Genomic DNA, 24,648 nt, shown 5'->3' with positions numbered 1-24,648 from the left:
ATAAAAAATTACCACACATCTATTGGATGCCTAAATTACATAAAAATCCAATAAAGTTTAGGTTTATTATAGCTGCCCCTTGCTGTTCCATCAAGCAGCTTTCTAAAGCTATTACAAAAATTCTGAAATTATTCTTTCGTCAGATAGAAAAATATAATGCTAAATCTTTCTTTTATTCAAGTGTCAAAACATTTTGGGTTATTCAAAACAATGCCGATGTTATCAAATGCATTAACAAATTGAACAAGCGAGGTTCTTTTAGATCTATGGCCACATTTGACTTTTCAACCCTTTATACCAAAATTCCACACGAAAGTTTACTTGATGTGTTGAACACTGTCTCTGATTTTTGTTTTCAAGGAGGTGCTAATGATGTGATTTCTGTTTTTGGTACTAGTGCGAGATGGGTGACAAAGAAAAGTAATGCCGATGTAAAATTTTGCTAGCAATTTAACACTATTCTTAGAAAGTCTTCTCTTGTTTTATTTAATCATCATCATCATCATTATCTATAGACCGGAAACCCGTCTATCGCTTCACTGCGGCAATCTCCAAATGTCGAATTCCTTGTTCAGCAGATAGACGGGTCCGATTGAACAAGTGGATTCGTTCTCGCAATATCCGTGCGCAACTTCCCTAAATGAAAAAATCGGGAAAACACTTTTCTTTTGTTATGGTGAGTGTGACACCCCATAAAATTAATTATTTCTGCGCGATCAAAACAAATCAAATCAAAACAAAATGGCCGCTGCTCAAGTTGACTTGCAGAAACAGAAAGAAGAAACAAGTCTTGAGAAACTTTCAAATAAAATTATTCAACAATTGAATACAGAGTATAGAGTCAAGCCAAAACAACTTCAAGCCATCGAAAATGTTATAAATGGGAAGGACACACTGGCAATTTTACCTACCTCCCATGGTAAAAGTTTGATATATCAAATGCTACCATCACTGTTTCGTGAACTGAAAAAAACATCTAATCCAATCATTATTGTCATTTCACCATTGAAAGCCTTAATCAAAAACCAGTTAGATGAAGTGAAGGAACTTAAATCATATTTTCACCTAAAAGGTTGCAGTTTGGATGATCATTCTACTGTCGAGTCGATCAAGAACGGAAAGTTCAACATAATTTTTGGAATTCCTGAGATCTGGTTGTCTACGACCGTAAAAGAATTGTTGTCTTCTAGTTTCTTCAGACAAAACTTGGTGTGTGTTGTTGTTGATGAAGCTCATAAAGTATCCTGGTATGTATTTTTGAATTGTTGTACATTAATCTTTTTTATAAGGTGTATCGCACAGAGACTTTTAAAGGAATAAAAAACAGGAAAAATTCTTTCTTTCAAAGAGTTTCATATGTCATATTCTCTTTTCTTTCGCCAGTGTTGTAATAATAATAAGGAGATTGTGAGTTTTATAGTTTAATTCATCAAATGTAGATTTGGCTAACATAGACTAATAAATTTGTTTTGTTTTTTTTCAGGGGTGTTTCTGGTTCATCGTCATCAACGGAGAAGATTTTTCGTGAGGCATTTGGGCGCATTGGGGAAATAAGATCATTCTGTGCAGAAAAAGTACCCATACTAGCACTTAGTGCCACTATTGATATAGATTTTTCAGACATTGTTAAAGGCTGTTGTGGGTTATCAAAGTATGTAAAATTGATTCATTCTTGCAGCGACCGTCAAAACATTCGGTTGTCACTTGTTTCAATGAAAAATAAATCAGCTCAATGTTTTAATTGGCTTTTTAAATCCATTGTTGAAGATCAAATCAACTGTCCTAAAGTCCTGATATATTGCAAGTCCCAAACTCTTGTGTCTTGGCTTTTTGGGCAGTTTGAGGCAGTTTTAGGTGATGCTATGTACAATAACAATCTTACGAATCCAAAAAACCTTCTAGTTAATATGTTTCACTGTGACAGCCCTGATTCCGTAAAATCTCGATGTTTGGATTCCTTAACAAGTCATGAAATTCAATCACCCAGAGTTGTCATAGCCACGAGTGCTATCGGTTGTGGTATTAATGTTAAGGGATTGAAGTATGTATGTCACTTTGGACTTGCCCATTCTCTGGTTGACTATTGCCAGCAAATTGGCCGTGCTGGTCGAAATAACGAATCTGATTGCCATGCCATCCTGTATTCATATGCTGCATCAAAAAAAGGAGTCAACATAAAAATGAAAGACTATACCGTTCTTGATGGTCAATGCCTTCGTACTAAGTTGTTTTCACCTTTCAGTGAAACAAATCATGTTCCCTCGCTTACTGTTGGGCACAACTGCTGTAGTTTTTGTACAACTTTGTGTGACTGTGGTATCGATCATCAGCCTCTTTTTGATTTTGAAAAAGAAAATAATTTCTGTGAAGACACACCAAAAGTAGCCATACGGGATGTTTCTACTGGAGACAAGGAAGCTATTTCGTCAATGATCTTTAAATACCACCATGATAGATGCACTGAGAATTTGCACTTACCTTCATCATCTGTAACTGGTTTGACTGAATCCATTGTGAATGATATTGTGAATCAACTTGAGTTTATTGATTCACCAGCTTATTTAATGAACAATGTATCCATATTGGAATTTAACTTGGCAGAAAGTATTTTTCAACTCATCTCAAATTTCTTTTCAAGTAAAGATAAATGTGAAACAGAAAGTGAACTTTCTGATATTGATATGGATATTGATACTGTGACAAAAATTGAAACTCCTAGCACTGAAAAATATGTATTTTCAGATTACGAGGACTTATCAGATATCGATGTAGACCTTGATAATTTGTGATTTATTATTTTTTCATATTTTTTCTTTTTTGCAGTCAGTATACATATTATTTACATTTTATAGATATTTTACATAAAAACATATAAGTGAAGAAATTTTTATAACCTTCAACAATTCAAAAGTACTTTTGAAAAAAACATCTTTTCGGCACAGTGAAATATTGTTATCCATGAAAATTTCTTCTCTTAACTTTCCTATTTATAAACACGTTTACACTCAGCCTTTTTTTCTTTGGCCCATTTCAAGAGCTTATCAATGTCTAATAATGATAATGTCCGTTCATTGAACTTTGGAAAAGAATCATAACTGTTGCGTTTTTTTTTATCTTCAGCGAAAATATTCTGCTCGAGAAATTTAGCACTCAAATTCCGAACATCTTCCTCAATTTTGGCTTTGTTTCGAGAGGAACCTTGTCGTTTGATTCCCATCCTATTCTCAAAATTCTGTACAATTGTTCTTAAATTGTTGACTGCTTTCGATACCCTATCAGCATTCTCTTCATTTAAGTTTCCCCTGAGATCTTTCAATAGTTCTTTCAAAAAATTGTTCAGATGTTCTAAATGCAAGTCCATACTGATATTTGAACCTCTTATGCCACGTGTATTTACAAAGCGCTCCCAGATGAGAAAGAATGCAGCAGTAGGTTCCAGTTGAATGCGAAACATTGACTTGATTACTGAATGCGAGTACTTTGTTCGGCCATAACATTTAAAGTACAGTAATGCCACACGATAAAATTCAAACAAACGTTCACCATCTCCCTCTCTAATAGCGTTTAATAATTGATTGCCCGAAGTAGTAAATTGAAGGTGAACAGGGCCTTTTGATACTGGAGCCTGTGGTTGATAGGCTCTTCTTCGATTACATCAGTTTCCATTGGTTCGTCATCACACCTAAATTAAATAGAATTTATTTATTTGATATTTTTATTGAAAATGTGTTCTATATATTTTTGAATTTGATATCTTCATACCAGCTACTTTTTAGCAGTTTTGAGTCTTGAAACTCTACTCTATCTAGAATTTAAAAAGCAATATACCTTTTGTATGCGTGCTTCTTTTCTTCATGGCTATTTCGTCCATTTGAAGTTTTGAACGGTTTCTTGAACTTTTGGTCCTCTGGACATATTGAACAGAAATAAAGTGTCATCTTTTTAATTTCACCAGGCTGATTATCAGGTTCTTTAATTTCTTTTCCAGCTGCCATATTGATATCGTATGTTGCAGTAAATCTGAAAAGGTAACCAGTGCCTTTTATTAGTATTATCTTATTACCTTTATAAATAATGCAGAATGTAGATATTGAATGTTTGTAGGAGCTGAGCTATTGAATATTTTTCTTGCTTTGATCTATTTTTGAAATTTAAGGCATAATTTGGATTGGAATACAATAAATTTCTATTTCCCCTATTTGTATATACAGCATACTACTTTTCCTACTGGGCAAAACACTTACTTATCGAAGATTTCATCTACATTTTGTTCCAACCATTCAAACTTTTCCTTGTCAGTCCCTTTTCTAATATCGTTTGGGATGATATCATCTGTAAAAAAAGTGAATCAAAGCTAAAACAATCAATGGTGAAGTAACAATATAAAAACGTAGAAACAGCATAGTTTTTATACTAAAAATATTTTTTATACTAAAAATATAGTTTTTGTGTTTTTATATAACAAGTTCTATATTATGTGTACATATAGGTTAGTTACTGTATTGTTCAAAACCCTACCATCAATTTTGCTCATTCCAAAGTGAGTCATTGAAGCCGAGACAACCAGCGAGTCTGTTTCGATGTCTGTAAATTCTTTAGAAGCATTAAAATCCTCTTTTGCTCCTTTCTTTGCGTTTGTGGAATGTGTGACGTTCATATTCCACTCGGTCGTACCATGCTGGGCCCCAGAGTCTCGTTTCCGGAAAATAATTTCTTTAACCTGAAAAGTAAGATATGTAATTGATTTTATAAAGATTTTGTATTTGATTTTAGGATTATTTTTGAGTGTTTCTAATATAGTTTGGTAGGTTCTTTGTATTTGGGTTTTTATCTATATTCAATAGTATTTGATTTTGAGGACAACTTTTTTAGTTTTGAAGGTTTTATTAGCTTTATTTACTACTTAGATTTTGTAAATTTCTCCTACATTTTTGTTTTTACCTCGTACAGGGTACGTTTTAAGTGCCAGTCTTCATAGGCAGGTTCGAGTCCTTTTAGCATCTCATAATTATTGTGGCCATCTCTAAATCCTAGCTGCGCATTGAAGATTCTTTCCTCAGTTAACTGATCACCACCAAATGCAATTGCTTGGATTATGTGCTTGATGATCACTCCTAAATCATCTTCCTCGTCTGCCATAGGTACATAAGCATCCTGAATCTTCCGTAAAATTTGTATGATTTCTGAAGTGGAATTTTCCGCATGAAATAGTAATCCAAGTGGTACCTGAGGTAAATTATGAAAGTATTTGTTAACTAACTGTAATATTTTTTAATTTGTTAGAAACATATATGAAAGAAAATTGTGTTTTCAAAAGCCCTATTCTTATATAAGGGTCACAATAAAACTTACAACTCGTGACTTTTGCGACATTTCTTTCGTGAAGGGATGTGGTATATGCCAGCAAACATTTTTTCTGAGGACTCTGAAGGCTGGTAGATATGTCACAATACTTCGTGCAATCAATATTTTGAAGGTTTTTGACAGTACGTCTTGTGTTTGAAGGTTTGGAAATATTGGCATGTTACTGTATTCTACAAGTGTTCTGTTAGCTAAATAATGAAAAAGAAACAAAAAATCAAATCAATTCAAAAGTCGTTTTTGTAAATTAGGTTAAAAAATTTGAACCCTGCTTTTAAGTATTAACTGAATAAATTTTTACCTTGCGAAGAATGTAATCTATGTAGAATTGCCATATAGGGAAACCAGTGCAGACTCGTGTTTCTGTTTTTGATTCCCTGGTGTCTGGCTGTCTTTTCTATGTCTAGATTATCGCCAATGATCTAGTGAGAAATATAAATTACCATGAGAAACTTTTTTAGATTAGGGAATACATTAGGATATATAGATCAGGAAAAATATAACAGGGAATTTCATTCCCCTTTAGATACCAAAGCAAAAGTAATCTTGTACATTTTAAGTACACGTGACTTATAAAAATAAATTACCTTATAAAGAAATGGTAAAGGATTTTTCAACCTCCGTATTTCTGTTGCCTCTTTGAACGAACAATCATTTTCTTTTTGTACACTCTTGATTTTACTGTAGTCGATCTCGATTTCACGTTTCCAACGTAAGGCTTCTGCATTAAAATTCGCTCCAAAGTCTCCATTCCTTGTAAGTTTAGTACTGTAGCTATTCGACACTCCCATTTTATTGAACCAAGAAAATGAATTTTTGCTTGCTCCTGCTGAAACCAATAGCTGGTCGTTTCGTGTTGCAACCGTGTTCTTTTGCTTTGGATGTCTATATTTTAATTAAAATAAACTTTTTTAGAAAATATTCATCAATAACGTTTTATAATCCAAATAGCATATAACCAGCTAAGGACATGAAAAAAGGTCAACAAGTACTAATTAATAAGTAATAGTAATTTGAATTTGACCATTCCGCAGATCGCAATCTCGATATGCTTTATTACAAACTTACGGAAATAACATATTATACATACCTAGCCTTCAGAATAGCACCGTAGCATAACGTGCGAACAGCATGATCCGAAGATGACTCTCCATCCAGCTGACGATATTTCCCCCCCATGGCTCCCTTTAAAGCAGTTGACAAAACAGGACAAAGCGTATCAATTTTCTTGCATGCCTCTACATCATCGAAATTTACGACAGCCTGTACATCGTTTGCATCTAACTCTTTCATTTTCGCAAATTCGTCATAACATGATTTAGATATGTCGTTTAAATCGTTTAGCTGGACTGCAATTCTCTAAGAAGAGAAATTTCAAACTTCTATACTTTAATAAAATAAACTTTCGCGGGGATTAAATTTCAAGGACTTTGACCGCGAATATTCGGAATAAAGAAAGTATATCCATTCATGCAACCAAAAAAGCCCATTCACGCATTCACGCAAACCACTGGGAGCGAGCCTGCTCTCATTAGAGACAGAAAAGAATTTCAAACCTTAATATTCCCTTCAGTTCTTGCTTTCTTCTTATCTGGCTCATCTTCGTTTTCTTCTTCACTGTCTATTGCTTGTATTTTCCTTTTGATTCCGGACCATCCATCTTTAATTTCCTTTGCTTCCGCTAACTTTTTAATTTTTGATTCACAGTTTTTACATATTGTGCTCGAGAGTCCTTGGTCATCTTCGATCATAAGATTAACATTTAAGAGCCTTTGATTTAAGGACGGTTTATTACTACTTTTCTGCTTAAAAAGGTTTGTTCTTGATTCGTGAGTTGTTTTCTTTGTTTTATCATTTTTATATATCTTATAGGGTTTATCACAAAATCTACAATAATTACTATTGTCTACAGGACGCTCAATGTAATGGAAATTTGAAGCCATGATGACATCATAATGCGATTTGTGGTTTCATGTTGTGTGATTGTAATTTTTTTATGAAAACGAAAGTGGATAGAAAAATTTTCCCGCGAAAATGACATCGTCATAGCAGATACGATACTCTAAATTATTTTTGATAGAAAAGATTTGATCTTGCTCCACAATAACTCTTAAAACATCTTATTTGAATTAAAACAAAAATAAAAACTTTTTTCAGTTAATTAACGAGTAATTTCCATAAGAGAACGATCATTATAATAATAATTAGCATTTAAAAAAATGTACTTTGCTAAATAAAAATTTATTACATCGCTTCAAAGAGCAAAACAAAGGTAGCCTCGCCTCGGCTTTAATTTCCCAAGGATTTCCAGTCTAGATCGGGAACATTGTTCAAACTTTCTGAAAAGAAAATCTGTTGTTTACAACGTAATAAACTTTTAAGGCAAGACAACCAGGGTTATGTAAACATTCTTTCAAAACGAAAGTAGAGGACGATGGGAATACAAGATGGCCGAAAGGAAAAGTAGAAGTTCAAGTAAAGATACTTTCAGTTTTTGATCTTCATAAGGTTTGTTTACTCTCAAAAGCGCTTAATATTTTACTAGTTTTCACTTGTCTAATATTTCTTGCGCCTAGATTAGAGCCGAGATTGTTTTTTTCAACAAGAAAACATTTAATAAGCTAAGAATCAGTGGATTATTTTACACATTCTTTTTGAAAACATGATACGAAACAGAATATTGCAATTTTTGCTTTTGAACTTTAATGTCAGCCATTTTGATTTTTGTTTTGATTTTTCTGCAATCTTTAATCTATGCGAATTAAGTTTTCTTATTGTTTTTGAAAATCACTGAAGTGTTAAAAAAAGTGACAGTTAAAAAATTCAAATAAGTCAATTGGACCTGGCTTCTATTTTCCTTGTCTGTTTGAAGATAGGACAATTTTAGCCAGTTATTCCTGGCTAGGTTCAAAGTTGAAATTTTTTTAGGGTCAAAATTTCAAGCCTGTTAAAAAAAAGAAATTGCCATAACTTTTGATTGAAGCAAGCTATACTCAAAGTTTGGCATGCATGTTGCCATTATGAAAATATGGCGCTCAAAGTCTGGTTTATCTAACCTGATAACAGATGTTCATAATTTTCTTACGCGCACGGTAAACCTCTAAAGGCACTTGAAAATTATACATCTGAGGAAAATAGTCCTCCCGCGGAAAATTCTACAACAAGAATCTTGTTGTGCGCCGGAAAAATAAAAACTAATACGGCGCCCTATTCATAAACACAATCGCGCAACTTTGTTGTTATTCCCAGTCCTTTTAGTCCTTACGATTTCGAGATTGCATATTCGTCAGATTGTTTGTTTTCACACATCCCTTTAGAGCTTCAGCGTGGTGTGCAGAAAATATTCACAATCTGATCTCAGGTTAGGTTTATCAGTCTATTCAAAAATGGTGATGTCATCAAATAAGGCATTTTTTAAAACATTTTTTGCCAACTGTTTTATAGAGTAATCTACATACCAAGTTTCAAGTATATAATTATGATAATTTGATAAATATGATAAATATCAAAATCACCTCTTATAATCTATAAATAGTAAGACTTAAAAAAATCTTGAGTATCCATCATCTATTGATTATTAGAGGTGATCAATAACTGATCCATCGATTACTTATCGCTTGGTTATTGATTATGTTTGATAATTGATTTTATCGATTGGATGGTCTATTCCAGACTGTCTTACTTATTCAAACTACAGTAAAAAAGTTTTCGTTGATATAAATCAAGTCAAAACTCAGAACCTTTCAGGAGATTTTGGCATTTTCTTCATTTAGACTAAATTTTAAAGCTAAAAAATACAACCTGGTTTTTTTTCTGGTAGGATAAAATAAAGCTGATTTTTGGTACACAACATCATTAGAATAGCTACATCGCTTCCAAATAAAATTAAAAAACCTGATTTGAATATCATTTTGGGCAATTAAATAGCTCTTTATAGTGAAGTATAACGTCATTGACATCATTTTTGATGAAATATGACGTAATTCACTACAAAAACGGTTTTTCATTATTTTCTATTTAAAAATAATTAATTTAATTAAATTCACTTAAATTGTAATTAAAAATGGTAATTAATTGGGCACACCACTTATTAAATGCTAATTATTTTGAAAAAAAGGTAATTAAATGAAAAGTTTTTTGACCAACTTAAAAAATTTGGCTTTGAAAATAATTAGCGGAACACAAAAGTTTGAAATTTAATTGGAAAATAATTAAAATAATTAAAATGTGATTATCTTTCCGTACTTTAGTTAACGCAATCAAAATGACGAGGGGAATGTTAATTATTTTGGGAATATACTATGCAATTATTTGGTAATTATATACTTAAGTATTTTTTTGATGTTTGGAACTCTTTATAGTAATTATTTTAAAATGCATTATTATTTTATCATTATTTTATTATTATTATATGTTTATGTGATTATTTTCAAAATGAATCATTATTTGGTAATTATTTGGTAATTATATAGTTTGTGAAAAATTTTTTGAAAAATTCTGTGGAAATCTCTGTGTAATTATTTTCGAAATGCATCATTATTTGGTTTGGTAATTATTTGGTAATTATATAGTTTGTGAAAATTTTTTTGAAAAATTCTGTGGAAATCTATGTGTAATTATTTTCGAAATGCATCATTATTTGGTAATTATTTGGTAATTATATAGTTTGTGAAAAATTTTTTGAAAAATTCTGTGGAAATCTCTGTGTAATTATTTTCGAAATGCATCATTATTTGGTAATTATTTGGTAATTATATAGTTTGTGAAGATTTTTTTGAAAAATTCTGTGGAAATCTCTGTCTAATTATTTTCGAATTGCATCATTATTTGGTAATTATTTGGTCATTATATACTTTGACGATAACTACTTTCGAAAAATTCTGGTGGAATTCTCTGTGTAATTAATTTCGAAATGCAATATTTTGGTAATTATTTTATAATTATATAGTTTGTGGGTCATTTTTTGAAAAATTTTGTGGAATTTTTTCTGTGTAATTATTTTCGAAATGCAATATTTTGGTAATTATATAATTTGGTAATTATTTTGTAATTATGTATGATTTGGGCTATTTTTTTGAAAAATTATATATCGACCTGTTAGTGTAATTATTTTCAAAATGCACCATTATTTTAATTATGTAGTTTGTGTATAGTTTTTCTCGTGGAATTCTCTGTGAATTTATTATTTGGTAATTATTTGATGATTCTCAACTTCTTAGTCACATTTTTTTAAAGCAACTTCAATTTTCGGGTCAGGTCTGGAGTTACTAAGGATTTTTCGAAATGGCTAGAGTTTCCGAATAAGTAAGTTCACCAGTTCCCGATCGGGAAATGACCTCAGACCACTCTGGAAATGCCTGTGGGTGGAAAGTAAAAAAGCTTGTCACTCTTGTAGAGGGAAAATAAATAATATTCACGAGGTAGTTAAGAAATCCACCGGGTCATCGTTTCTTGATTCTATTTTCCCCATTCCCAATTCATGATATTTATGACGTAATGTTTTGAACGGAAACACCCCGGTTTTTGCCAGTAGTGGCAAATTTGAACAACTTTTTTCTCGTTAAAAATTTGCCACTCACTACTGGCAAAAACGAGAGAAAAACAAATTTTCCGCCCATAAACTTGATCCACCCATCCGCCCATTCAAAAAACTTTTTCCAGACTTTTTTTGACTTTCTGTGCAAAGGTGTACGATAATTTTTCGAGAAAAGTGATGAAATTTCGAAATTTCCAATCTAGAAACTGTTTCCTTTCTACAAAAGCTTAACTTCAACTTTGACCCGGCCCCTAAGAAAAAACCGACTCTGGGTAAAATTATCCAATTATGAAAAAACCAACCTTCAATCTTCTGGACTGCCTGCTGGACCCCAAAAAAAGGCCCCTTCAAAGGGGAAGCTAAAAGGAGAGGTCTCAAATCCCAAGACAGACTACGGCTATTAATACATTAAAGGAAGAAATTTTGGCGGATGATGGGTCTCAAGAAATAGTTGAAAATCGAGCAAATTTTTTTCTTTTATGTTTTATGTATATAGATTAAATAGGTTCAATTATCTTTGACATATGGTTGTAATATATTCTGAGGGCGTAAGAAAATAATATAATATTGAACAATGTTATAATTTTTGAATTGGCGAGAAATAAAAAATATGATAAATATCAATCTTTGCCAGTCATATCTTCGTCTTCTTCGTATATTGTCTGTAACTGTCCGATATTTTTGAAATAAAAAATCCAATCGTATACCTATTGGTAAAGTGGTATGAATATAAAAGCGTTTTATCGACATTTGAGATTAAGCATTTTTCATAATTCAAATGAAATAAATCATCACAGATGCTTTGTTAGCTACTTTGGTTGGGTATTTCTTTTACTTCCTCCCAAATTAACCAGTTGGGAATAGAAAAAAATCGAATAACTGTTAAGGGGAATAATTGTCTGTGAGTTAAATAGGCTGTATAACTTACTCTGTGGGTTCTCATAACACACGCCTCAGGATTCGATCTGCTCATTACACGTCTTGTAATATACGAGTTATACCTTTCAAAGGCATACATCCACTTTGTGTGAATGGGTCCATTGTGTAAATCTTCGACGATGTGCACCAGCAGATGAAAAGATATCACCTTTTATTAAAAAGAATGAAAATGAAAATAAAAAAAATTAATCCACAGTACTTCTTAACATAGCTCTAATCTAAATCCTAGATTTATTCTTGTGAAATTCAATTTGATCACATTGGAGTATGGATAGATACATTTGATTTGGATACATTCAAACCGTGGGATACCACCAACGAATAAGTAAACAAGATGGGAGAGGGTACGTGCCGCTGTCAGTTCTTGAATCCTTAAAAATCGACGACGAGAGACTGAACCGTCTAAAACCCTTATCTCAAACAATTTTAAAAGCAATACAAATGTACTAAAATACCATTAAAGCCAGTGGAAAATCTCTTTCAAGATAGGCCATGGCTTCGTAAAATCTTAGTTTCAGCTTAGGCAATTCATTGAGGTCAATCTTTTCACTCATAATTTCCACAAGACTTCCGAAAAATCTTTGCAGCGTTAACGATTGTGTTTCTGGTAGTAGACCAAACAAAGCGTCTTGGATAATTCCTTCCTTCACAAGCTGAAAATATAAAAAAACATTCCTCATTTTTGAAAAGTCGAGTCCCACGTAGGGTCCATTTTTCGAACTTCAGCGGAGCACCCCCGTCGGTCGGCAAGGGTAGTACTCTTTTTCAAAATATTAAAAAAAAACTAGCCGGGATACTCGGGACTATACTTTTATCGGGTTAGTTGAGAGCGAAAACGAAAGAGACGATTCACAGAAAGACGGAGATACAGACTACAGCTATTACATTGAAAAGAAATTCTGCTAAAGTAAGGACCCTCAAAAAAATTTCTTACCGTGTGCCAGTCATGCGATTTCAAAAGTGGTTTTTCTTTCTTGAATATAGAATTCACCCGTAATTTCTTTGCTCTCTGAAAAAAGGAGGTAAAACGTTTCTTAGGGAAAAGGTTTACATACAGATAAAAGAGAGAATTTCGATTCTAATTGGGTAATCTGGCCCCTTTACTTCGTCCCTACATTGTCATTGTCATGGCCTCGCGGAAAAGAAATGAACTTACTGCCAGAAGGGAAACTTTTTCATCGGCAATTTTGATTTCTTCAGAGGTAAGTTGAAAGCGTTCTTCTCCGGTTAAATCTACAAGATGAGTTTGAATTATGTTTTACTATGTACTGTATACAGAAGTGCGTATTTCACAGGTCTTTTGGTATCTTTGATTAAAGAAACGGTCTACGACAGAAGATCTAAGAGATCGCGGGTAGATAAAAATGCAAAAACATAACTTACTTTTATGCAGATTGTCATCCTTCAAGAACTTTTCGATGTCTCCTTTTCTCTGCCCTAGAAAGCTTACAATTTTCTTAACGATGTTGGTAAGAGTGTGCATCGGATCCGGCGTGATCTGTTTGACAAAATCGAACCCCTAATAGTGTGGAAACAATTTGTATAAGAATATTTATTATAACAGTTGAAAAGTAGAAAAATTACTACTCCCACTTTGAACAGTAGAAGTATAGTAGGGGGAAATTTGTTCGTTTTTTTGAGGTCGCTCGATTTTTTTAGTCAAAGCACTTGTTATACATTTTTGGAAAGCTAAGGGGTAGGGGAATCAAAATAACTTGGGTGCCAATTTTGTTTCGGACACTTAGGTGTGATTTTCGGACAAATACGACGGTCTCGGGCAAAAATCATAGGGAGAAAAAATAATGAAAATTTCAGCTTGAGAAAACAGAGACCTGTTATATATTTTTGGAAAGCTCTCAAAAAATTAAGATTAGTGATATATTGCGAGTATAGGTGATTTCTTTACCTAACTCGAGATATTAATCCTTAAAAACAGTGTTTTTCAGTGTTTTTCAGCCAGAAACAGCTGTTTTGTCCAGTTTTAGCGCTTTCGGAAGCTCAATATCTCGAGTTAGGTACTGAAATCACATATACTCGCAATATATCACTAATCTTAATTTTTTGAGAGCTTTCCAAAAATATACAACAGGTTTCCGTTTTCTCAAGCTAAAATTTTCACTAATTTTTCACCCTATGATTTTTGCCCGAGACTGTCATATTTGTCCGAAAATCACACCAAAGTGTCCGAAGCAAAATTGGCACCCAAGTTATTTTGATTCCCCTACCCCTTAGCTTTCCAAAAATGTATAACAAGTGCTTTGACTAAAAAAGTCGAGCGATTTTACAAATTTCCCCCTACTATAAGGTAAAATAATTATAATCAAATCGATGTTATTTTCTCTTACTGGCATTTGATTAAATGGAGTTGGCCCATGATATCCGGTCCTTTTGGTATGCTTTACCCTCTCTTTATCATTTCCTTCATTGTACTCGTCTTCGAATTTCTTGTAGTCCATTGTAGAGTAGCATTTCGGACATTCTTCGCATTTATAACGGAATACTAAAATTAAAAGGGGGTTACGGTCGACAACGTGAGGGATTAAGTATTTACATACACGCCCGTTTTTGCTCTGATTGTTAATTCTTTTCGTGTTTAGCGAGTTTTTGTTTTAAAAAAGTTAAATTTTTTGAATTCGCGAAAGTTTTATTATATTTTCAGCCAAAATCTCAATTCACGAAACTAGCTACCCAAGGAAAATTTACCTATAAAAAGTGAAAAAAATGAATGGATTATTAACCTGCGTCATTTCTTAATGGATGGTCAGCTGGCAAGTAATTCCGATACCCAATGTATACCATCTTTCTCGAGTTTTTCAGGTATAAACCTTGAAAAGAATAAAACAACTAACAACTAGCAAGTGCAAAAAGAGCGACTTCAGACTTTCATTTAATAAAAAATGCCTTTTTAATAGTTTCTACGAAACTATTGAAACGATGAAAACAACAAAATGATCATAATATATTAACCTCTGATGTCGCACCATGTGCAACCAGAATAAGCGCCCGATCCAGATAAGTGAAATAATTTGTTGATGCCAGGGTAATCGAGTACATATTTTACTATCGATACTTCTAAATGGAACCAATCACCTCTGAAAAGCAGTGAAATGCAAATCTTGGTCTCTGGCTGTAACTGGAACCTTAGTTCAGCGGGAATTCAGCATATTTTGATCCCCTCCCCACTGGGCTGACTCCCGATGGCGGTCCTAGACCTCATTCCGATGCAAAGGATTCGACCTTTTTTAGCTGAACTAAGAGGCCAAAGCACTAAATTCGGCCGAAATAAGATTACATTCCGTAAAAGACGGGGGTCCTCCAGAGCCGCAAAGAACGCAGCTAATTGACATAATCTGATTTCATGAAAAAAAAATACCTTACCTGTATGCATCGTAGGTTAAGGCATCTTGACAGTCCTCAATATCATTGATCAATATCTGTGAATATATATTGATATTCGGCGTTTCTTTCCCGTCATTCCATGCAGGAATTATGCCACCGAGTAAGAGATTACTACGATCAAACCGGACAGCCCTCGGAAGGTTTTCGATAGCCAAAATAACTGGCCACATTGAATAATTGCATCTGATGCTGTACGGGTTTACACCATCCGTATTCAAAATCAGGTTGACTTTTCTCGGGTTTTCTGTGTTCGGTACCCATCTTTTTGTTTCGTGAACATCGTGAATAACATTTTGCAATCTAGTAAGACAAATCTATGTTCTTATGTTCTTAGATTTTTTATATTCATTGGCATTTCGTCAACCCTCTTCTCAGCTGAAAAATTACGAATCCCTAGACTATGCAAAAAGTCTGTTGATATTTTACGCTCTCTAATTCAATTTTCAAGTGGGATTCAAATTTCATCGAATGCAGGAGCGTACAAAACTCACCAAATTTCAAAAAGCAGTGAAACCTGAAGAAGGAGAAGAAGAAAAAAAGCCTGTTTTAACAAATATTTCCCCTAAAAGGAAATATTTAAAAATTAATAAAAAAACGTACTTTACTTCTGCGTGACTTTGTAGAAGTTTGGAAGTTTCATAATTTGCAAAAAGTCTTCTAATGCGATCCTTCATTGACATGTAGAAAAAAACTCGTCTTGCTGAATTATTGGACGAATACCGACTTTGACCACAGGCAGGACACGACTTTAAAGATATGTATTGGCGTTCGAACGCAACGCAGTCATTTACGCAAAGTTCAATCCGCCTTAGTGGTATCATGTAAGGACCGACAAGGGCAAAGACCTTGTGGAGTGTATCAGGATAGGTATTTCCCTTCGGATAGGTTTTTGCTTTAAGCTTTAACTGTTTTTGAAGTGCGTTTTTACTCAGCGACGGGGTAGATGCAAACCACATAAGTTCATTTGCTAATACGTCCATCAGCGTGAAATCAGCGCCCGGATAAACTGGTTGTTTGAGCACGGAATCTTCTACAGGTAAAAAGATACATGACGGCTCTATAAAAAGAATTATTTAGTATTGAGAATTACACCCCAGAAAATTTCTCTCGACATTCTTTCATCACTCTGTGCAGGGACGTGTCTGTGTCCGTCTGGGACATGCTACAAAACCTTTAACCCCAAGAAGAAGATTCGCCGCCGTGGAATTTTTCGAGATTGCCTTTTGCCGAAAGTTTAAGATTTTTTTATCCGCCCCGCTTATTCCAGACCTCCGTTTATTAAGTACCCGAGGAAAAAAGAATACGAACCGTCATACGTGAGAAATCCATCTTTGTAAGTTTCTTCTAACCAATCCTCATATTCACAGTCGAGGTTAAGCATCTCGAATATATGATGGAGATCGTCAGATACTGGAACATCTTCGTCTGACAAGCTTTGGTCACTTATCTCAGATGGCAACGAATCATCTGAAGAAAGTTCATCATCATCCCTCAAATCAGGTGAATTGAGTAGAGTTTCGTCAATATCCATATTTTCTGAGAAGAACAGATTTTTTAAAAATGAGAAAAATTGAGGGTATATAATTCACACAAACAGCAGAAATTCCTTTTGTAATTTGGAAATCCGTAAAAATTTAGTTCCCGCAGAAAAAAACTGTTCCCTTTAAGTGGTAAATGACCTTTTGCCCTGCTAGACTGTGAAATTTTTCTAAGTCTGAAGTCCAAACAAACCTTGCTCATCATCTTCATCTTCTGAAAAAGGCTCAGAGAGATCTATATCTGTATCTGCATCTGTGTCTGTATCGTCCGTATCGTCTTTTGAACATGACTGCTCGCTATCACTTTGCTCGCTATCACTTTGCTCGCTATCACTTTTTTGGTCCACAATAGCTAAATTTCAGACAAGAAACAAGTTACCTTAAGGGAAGGAATTTTGGCGAAAAATTATTTTAGTGAGTTTGGCGAATTGCCTAAAAAATTCGCCAAATTTGCCAAATTTAAATTTATAAGTCATTCGCCAAAATTAAATTTTTATCACGCAGGTCTCTATTTCTCTTAAAAACCCCTTTTTTCGTCGTTTTTCAGCTAAAATATCCAACAAAAAATAGATCATTTCGCGAAATTTTGATTTTTTATCAATTCGCCAAAATAAATTCCGCCTAATTGCACCAGAATTGGCGAATGTGCTCAATTGCCAAAATTTTTTCTTATAATAAGGTATTGGATCTAAGGTATCTACCGTGAAAATTTTCGCCTTGTTACTCGTGGTTAATGTTTAATTGTACTCCAAAAGCAATAAAAAGAAATCAGAAGAAGTTCATACCATGGTTTTGCCATCGTCCAAATAAGTTTAAATTATAAAACTCTTCAGTGATTGCCTTTCCATTATTAAAACTTTGAGTATTTGGATGGGTCACAGGCAAGAAACAACAAAAATTTATTTATTCATTGATAAATTTTCTCCCTACTCTATGGTAGAGCATCTTCAGATCTAACATAACTCATAAAAAAACCTATCTTATAACATCTAGCATCTTCAGACATTTGATTAAAAAATTATTTTTATTCCCTAGATAAAAAATTAATTAAGTTATTCTTATGAACAATAAAATCATTAATAAAAGACAATAAAATGATTATAAAAGATTTTCCCATATGTTTGATAAAAGTTTAATTTCTTCTTTTTTATTTAGTAAATTAGTTTTGTGTTCCTTAATTGCAACTGCCTCTTTGAATTTTCTCATTTTGAAATTCCTTTCTCTAAAAATCAAACTTTTGATTAAAAGTTTGCAATTTTCCATGAACAAAAACAATAATTGTCGTTTTTCCATTATCAGGCACTACTAACAGATACGTAAATTGGGTGAAAGAAATAAAATCGTCAGCTCCTCCTAAGAATCCAGTAAGTGGTCGATTTTGCTTGTTTATGCCAATAATCCAAACATTGTACCGTGGAATTTCTGTAAAAATTAAAAAAATATACAATTCACTTTCAGAACTATCCCAAACTGATCAAACTTTTGAATGAAGTTGATGAGAAAAACTGGACTGCTGTTGAAATTATCAAGAATGGAGCTTTATTCAATTGTATAAGAAAAGTTAGTCGATTCTTCGAAAAAAGTCAATGATATGGTGTCTTGACAGCTCAAGGTCTAGGAAATCTAGGTGTACCATTTGAGGGAGGAGTGTTTTTCTACATAAGGGGTCAAGACTCCTCTAGAAACTTTGAAATTTGGGATCCTGTCAGACATTTTCAGAGCCTTAAGAAAAGGGTACCCTGACCAGCGGCACGTCCCTGTACCAAACCTTGCCTAAGTGCCAACCCCAGATTATCTCCCACCCTAAGCAGAAGGGAAACCTCTGGGAACCCTGTTTGTTTTTGTTGACCAGTGAGCAACGAAGACACCATTATCAAAATGACTGATATGAATCAGTTTTAAATTTTCAATACAATCTTGTCCTCAGAGGTCTTTATCTTGAGTACAAAAAACCCTGTCCTAAAAAGGATGTTCAACAAGTGGAATTTTTGGATTTTTTTTCCACGGCCTAAAAGAACCAGACTGACAAAGATTAAACGTATTGTACACTTTTTAGCTAAAATTTTATCGAAGATGCCCTGAAGCATGTGTTAAAGCAAATCAGATCAATGCTAAAATGAAAAATATCGTTAACTCAGGTACACTCAATGCTCACTTTTCATATATAAAAATATGATCAAAAACAGCGAGTTAAAATATTTCCACCCTTCCCTAAACAAAAGATCTTTTAATCTCTGTGGGATTTCGCACGAAAGTCGAGGTGTTGGGGGTGTGGTTAAAAAATGACCCTTGTGTGGGACTCATTTTTGCAAATTCATAAAATGAGGGGGTTGTTGTAAATTTGTAATGGGGTGGTGTTATTTATGAGCACATCAATCACATATTAAAACAGAGTAAATTGAATTTTTGAAATAATATTCACACACTTACCTCACTTTCAGCTCTTGAACGGAAAAACTTGAAAGCAGCAGAAGCTCAAGCGGAAGCTCAAACAGAAGCTTCATCAGGTATGCAATTTTCCTTTAAAATATCATCTTGTAGTAGCTATCATACCATAATACCATCATCTGTAAAAAAAAGCAGTTGTTTGCTTGTGTGTTTGTCAAGTCTTGTTTTTTTCTTGGTAATGTTCTGTGATAACCTTTGGGGAAATTTTTCTAATAGTTTTTCTAGGTGCGAGAAAATATTGCATAGTGTCCTCCCCTGGATTCATGGGGGAACGGGTTTTTGGGCAAAGATCCAAGTATGGGGGGGGGGGGAGAGAATTTTTTTTCGAGCCAGGGGGACAAACTTAGGGGGAAGAAAAGCATTTTGCTGATCACCCAAGAGTGATTTTTCTTTTGTATTTAATATCTTCAGATGGTGAAAAAGAATATGATCTAGAGTACGAGTCCAGTATTGGGATGTCAGATAATGAAGATAATGAAGATAATGAAGATATTGAAGACCAAACAAACACAGCAATTAATTCATCAAAAGAAAGTACACAAGAAACACAAGACACATCGATAGAAGAAGAAGAAGAAGAAGAAGACAAATCATTAAACACGAGTAGGAGAAAAGGACGAAAGAAGGGCTCCAAGAAGACTCAAGAAGAAAACGACCTTTCAGTAAGACTGTTATAAATTTTATTTTATAAAAATAGCGAATCAAAATTTTTACACCACGCCAATAACGCCAATGATGTGTACATTTTTGAATTTAAAAGTTTTAACTTGAGAATTTTACTAAATTTAAAAGAAGGGGGGGCTTGTGAAAATTTCAAATAAAAAGCTTATTAAGTTTTGAGATTTTCCCACCCACCGGCTTATTCCACCCCTATCTATTAGGTACCTGAGAGTAAACATTTTCACCTTTTTTTCATTATTTCTAACCTTTTTAAAAAATTTTCTTTTAGTTCAGCTTAAGAGCTGTGTTAAAAACTCTTGGCCAAGGAAGAGTCTGGAGAGAGGCGGTTTCGAAATCCAAGTGGAATACTACAGAAATCCAAGAATGGTCATCATCACATGTAAGTGTGTAACTCTTTGAGTACAAAGTTGGTTGTTTACCAACCGTTACAGAGAACAATTTTTTTCATACGTGTCACTGCTTAGGCAGTCCAAAATTCCAATAAACAAATCAAACTTTGAAATAACCAGGTAAAATATAAATTATTCTTTCTAGTTATCCAAAGACCAATTTTATAAGAGACTATTCCAAGGGTATTATTTCTTATAATTCAGAATTATAATATTTGCTTATTATCCTTAGGTGGTTAATGATATGAAGAATAACATGTCAATTCGTGAAATTGAAGACCGCGTCAACCTGACGATGAACAATCATCGAAACCACCTTTCTGTAAGAACTGATTCAATTCATTATTTGCTTCCCAAAAACTGTTCTACTCTCGTGTACCTGATGGACGGGATAAGCGGGGTGGGTGGAAAAAAAATCAATTAGTGGGGGGATTCTCAGCCATAAAAAACATGATGAAATCGCAATATCCATGATTTATTCTCAACTTTGGTTCTTGGGGTCTGGGACAGGTTTTTCGCAACTGCTACAAATGGGCCTCCAAAGAGTTTGAAAAATACTGAAGTTGAGCCCAGTGTGTTGCTCATGTTCGACTATTGTTTAATTTGTTCTCTACAATAGACCTTGGCGAAAAAAAAACGAGGAACAGAGGTTTCAACCACGTTCAAAAAGACAAAAAGCCTCCCGGCTAATTTCAACTTAAAAACAGGGTGAGTTTTAATGAGGCACGAAACAGATTAAATTTGTTGTTCTGTTGTTGTTCAGAATGTTGGAAAAATATGGTCGGTATAATTAAATTAATTTTTCAAAATTTGGAGTCAGCAAAAGTTTTTGTGGGGTTGGGTATGTTATACTTCAATGAAAATTGTAATCAAAATGGTTTCAGACATTTTGAGGCAAGGCGTCAAAAAACCACATTCCTTTGTTATTCAGACCGAAGTTTAGAAGACAAAATAGGGGGCAGTAGGTTATGACAGTTATGACAAAAACGTCGACTCATTTAATTCCAGGTACAAAGTTTATGTCGTTCACAGGGCTTACGTGAGAGCCAAGAAAGTCGGAAAAGCCTTGGTTCTTGAGTCCACAGGTAACTTAGAAAATACAAAGAATTTAAATTTTTGTCCATACTTTTATATTTGCTGCAACACTGAAGTAAGACTCAAATATTTATTTAAAGAATAGTAGTTTGAATTTTTTGTGAAGTACATAGTTCCAAAAATTACGTATAAAGTATTTTGAGTGTACATACTTTTTGAATGGTCTTTTACGAAACTTCCTTAAATTATGCTTCATATAAAGTTCCAAACATTTTGTGTATATATATTTTGATGAATCAGCATTTCCTATAAGTCTTTAGTACGTAAATTCACAAATATGAATAAATTTGAGAAATTCATCCAACAATTATTTCTTTGTATTTACTTCAATAGATGATATGTACAAACTCTACTTGAATTCACAATACGATACTAAAACGCTGATTGAATTACCAAAACATCAAGAAAATTTGGTGGCTAATTTCCATCAACTGAAGGTATCAGGGATTTTTTCAAGCACTTTGAGCTACTACAGTTTTTGTATAATTATATTGAGTTTCAAATGCGATTTAGCTGGGGGTCTGGGGGTCGCTTTAAGCCCCCCAGTGGGGTTCTGAATTTGGCCCTAGATTGCTTTAAACAAGAAAAAAAAGTGAAAACATTAATGCCGCCTAAGTAAAAATAGAAAGATTTTGGCCCATTTTACGCCGGTCCTTTTAACGCGGCCCTTAATCACGCCACGCACGAGCCCAAAAATAACGCCATTAAGGGCATAGTTTCTAGAGGGGTCAAGACCCCCCCATTAGGTAAGAAGACCCCCCCTTAAGTGGGAACCCCAGCCATTCTAATTCGCGTCGGCATTCGGCTATTGCTGACGCAAATGCCAACGTAAATTTGGGTTTTCTTTGTATAAGAAGTGTGATTTTCTCTCTGTGGGGTCTTGGGTAATTGTTCCCTTTCACCTTTTTATAGCTTGGAAACATATTTTGGATTAAAAAGTGTGACACAAGTCCGGTCACACAGAAAAAACCTACAACGAAACCAACCATCCCAAGAACCTCCCAAGAAAGCAAAAGAAACAAAATCCACTCCAAAGAGAACAGATGGTTCATTGAAAAGGTATTTTTCAACACTTTTTAGCAAGAAACAAAAATTTAATTTTGGCGGGAACTTATTTTGGCGAGTGAGCAAAAAGTTTAATTTTTGCGGGAACTAATTTTGGCAAATTTGGTCTAAATCGGCCAAATCCGCCAAAATTAGTTCCCGCAAAAATAAGTTCCCTTAAGATATTTGTAACTTTACATGCACGTTCAAGTTTTTCGTGCATTGCCAGTACTCTTAAACTTCTATGATAAAATGATAAAAACTTTATTACAATTCTTTTCTCAGAAAATTCAGACATGGTTTTACAGCAGTCAAATATACAGAATGTGACACCAACCTCTCAAAAAGGTATCCTATTTTGAAACTTTTAATTTTGTGGTAAACATCTTTTTGCCTTAAGTAGGGGATTAATTTTTGCGGGAAGTTATTTTTGTGAGGACGGGAATTGTAAATTTTTCGTCATGCAAAAAGAACCAATTGTATTGACGTGTAGCATGCCGTTTATTTTGGCGAATGACATCGTAAATCTGTTCTATTTTGACTTATTTTGAGCAAATTTGATAAATTTAAGGGTTTATTTAGGCAAGAAAACGAAGAATTTAATTTGGCGGGAACTTTTTTGGCGAGTGAGCAAAAAATTTAATTTTGGCGGGAACTAATTTTGGCGAATTTCGTCTAAATCAGCCAAATCCGCCAACATTAGTTCCCGCAAAAATAAGTTCCCTTAAGGTATTTGTAACTTCTATGATAAAATGATAAAAACTTTATTACAATTCTTTTTTCAGAAAAATCAGATATGGTTTTACAGTCCGATACTATACAGAATGTGACACCAACCTCTCAAAAAGGTATCCTATTTTGAAAGTTTTAATTTTGTGGTAAACATCTTTCTACCTTAAGTAGGGGATTAATTTTTGCGGGAAGTTATTTTTGTGAGGACAGGAATTGTAAATTTTTCGTCATGCAAAAAGAACCAATTGTATTGACGTGTAGCATGCCTCGAAAACAAAAAGCAAATTTTCAGCCATTTTCAGTTTTGCCTCTGTTTGATGTGAAATACACAATCATATTATTATTTTTAGGTGCAGATAAACCAAAACCAAAGCCACCGAAAAGAAAAGCTCAACAGAAGGTTGAAAATTTGGATGGAGGTGAGTCCACCCACCAACCCACTTTTTGTCAAAAAAATCTGACATTTTCAGTCGGACTGATTATGTCGGACTTTTTACTGCTTTTTATGGATTTTCTTGGAACCGGCATCCGAAAATCAACCGAACCATTTGTTCCTCCAGCACTTTTTAACTTTATCTTTTAAAGTTTGCGCTAAAAAGAACTAAACATTAAAACGATGAAGATCCAAAAACTAGTGGGGAGCTCAAAAAACATGACTTTTAGCCAACCACGTTTTTCACTTTTCACTTTATGACCTGGCTTGTATAAAAGGTGAAAAACTCATATGATTATTTTACTCGGTTAGGGTTAGCGTTAGGGTAGGGTAGATTTGAGTAAAAAAATTCGGATTTCTGATTGAAAAGAACTTTCCCAGACTCAAAATTCTCAAATTTCCGACAAATTTTATTATTCCCTGACTCGAAATTAAAAATCTCAAATTTCCGATAATTTTTGTTAACGACCGACCGACTCACTTTATAGAGCTGAAAATGACGCAAACACAAGTTATTTGTGATTGCAGCCTAGGGGTTTTTAACAATTTCAATTAAAATTTCCATTTCGCGAAACAAATCTTTTTGAAAAAAACTTTGAAAACTGCTTACTTTTCTTGTCAGCTGCGAAGTCAAAATGGTATTATGGGCCAGCGCCAGAGAAAAACATATTCCAAGAAAACCCAATTGTAGAGGGCCCACGGGTGAGAAGGACAAAGACAAAACAGCTGGAAGATTGATCAGACGTAAGTTTTTTTCTTTTTTGTTTTCTTCACTGTTTGCTGATTATTCATTGTTGTCAGTTGTTTGCTCATCTTCTCTTGATTAACAATCATTTTTCTTTGAGTTTCAAATTTGTATGTAGCAAGACCTTTCAATTGATTGCTTTAATTTATTGTTCCTTAGAATGACAATACCATAGCGTCCACAGGGCTGTATGGCGATGGTGTTTTGAACGACTCGGTCTCGGTTCTGAGATGGAATTCTGGAGATTTTCGAACGACATGTAAATAACGCTGACTCAAATTCAAATAGTATATAAGATTTTTTAATTT

General features: G+C 33.8%; 3 protein-coding genes and 2 long non-coding RNA genes across 5 annotated transcripts; 3 read left to right on the top strand and 2 right to left on the bottom strand.

Moving 5' to 3' along the window:
• Positions 1-1,907: 1,907 nt before the first annotated feature.
• On the top strand, positions 1,908-2,789 carry LOC136809271 (recQ-like DNA helicase BLM). Its single transcript, XM_067065790.1, has one exon. It carries the CDS (start codon positions 1,908-1,910, stop codon positions 2,787-2,789), a length of 882 nt encoding a protein of 293 aa, XP_066921891.1.
• An 8,609-nt stretch (positions 2,790-11,398) lies between these two features.
• Positions 11,399-16,069, bottom strand: LOC136809259 (uncharacterized). Its single transcript, XM_067065775.1, has 7 exons — positions 15,836-16,069; positions 15,215-15,535; positions 14,804-14,928; positions 14,575-14,661; positions 14,239-14,336; positions 11,826-11,984; positions 11,399-11,604 (listed from the first exon to the last, which is right to left on the bottom strand). Exons 1-7 carry the CDS (start codon positions 16,054-16,056, stop codon positions 11,518-11,520), a joined length of 1,098 nt encoding a protein of 365 aa, XP_066921876.1. The 5' UTR covers positions 16,057-16,069; the 3' UTR covers positions 11,399-11,517.
• A 19-nt stretch (positions 16,070-16,088) lies between these two features.
• On the bottom strand, positions 16,089-24,273 carry LOC136809257 (uncharacterized). Its single transcript, XR_010846960.1, has 4 exons — positions 24,206-24,273; positions 16,967-17,125; positions 16,544-16,771; positions 16,089-16,292 (listed from the first exon to the last, which is right to left on the bottom strand). It is a non-coding gene; the product is annotated as an uncharacterized lncRNA (long non-coding RNA).
• LOC136809280 (uncharacterized) lies at positions 19,546-22,760 on the top strand. The gene is made up of 8 exons (XM_067065797.1): positions 19,546-19,883; positions 20,171-20,281; positions 20,524-20,613; positions 20,911-20,999; positions 21,300-21,376; positions 21,720-21,823; positions 22,299-22,445; positions 22,716-22,760. Exons 1-8 carry the CDS (start codon positions 19,677-19,679, stop codon positions 22,758-22,760), a joined length of 870 nt encoding a protein of 289 aa, XP_066921898.1. The 5' UTR covers positions 19,546-19,676.
• On the top strand, positions 23,009-24,301 carry LOC136809258 (uncharacterized). The gene is made up of 3 exons (XR_010846961.1): positions 23,009-23,278; positions 23,513-23,581; positions 24,218-24,301. It is a non-coding gene; the product is annotated as an uncharacterized lncRNA (long non-coding RNA).
• Positions 24,302-24,648: the final 347 nt, after the last annotated feature.

The sequence above is a fragment of the Clytia hemisphaerica genome, unplaced genomic scaffold (assembly GCF_902728285.1).
Source record: "Clytia hemisphaerica strain Z4C2 unplaced genomic scaffold, Clytia hemisphaerica genome assembly, whole genome shotgun sequence".
In the NCBI taxonomy this organism is placed as follows: Eukaryota; Metazoa; Cnidaria; class Hydrozoa; order Leptothecata; family Clytiidae; genus Clytia; species Clytia hemisphaerica.
Note: the sequence above shows the minus strand (reverse complement) of the source record. Positions and strands in the feature narration are given on the sequence as shown.

Bases quoted from the DNA above. Each gene is read 5' to 3' on its own strand.
- LOC136809259 (XM_067065775.1), bottom strand. From the start codon at position 16,056: ATGATACCACTAAGGCGGATTGAACTTTGCGTAAATGACTGCGTTGCG. The intron at 14,662-14,803 runs GTTAATATATTA...ATTCTTTTCAAG, and splicing joins CACATGGTGCGACATCAGAG to GTTTATACCTGAAAAACTCG. The intron at 14,337-14,574 runs GTTAATAATCCA...TTTTAATTTTAG, and splicing joins TCCATTAAGAAATGACGCAG to TATTCCGTTATAAATGCGAA.
- LOC136809280 (XM_067065797.1), top strand. From the start codon at position 19,677: ATGTCAGATAATGAAGATAATGAAGATAATGAAGATATTGAAGACCAA. The intron at 21,000-21,299 runs GTGAGTTTTAAT...ATTTAATTCCAG, and splicing joins AATTTCAACTTAAAAACAGG to GTACAAAGTTTATGTCGTTC. The intron at 22,446-22,715 runs GTATTTTTCAAC...TTCTTTTCTCAG, and splicing joins ACAGATGGTTCATTGAAAAG to AAAATTCAGACATGGTTTTA.
- LOC136809271 (XM_067065790.1), top strand. From the start codon at position 1,908: ATGTTTCACTGTGACAGCCCTGATTCCGTAAAATCTCGATGTTTGGAT.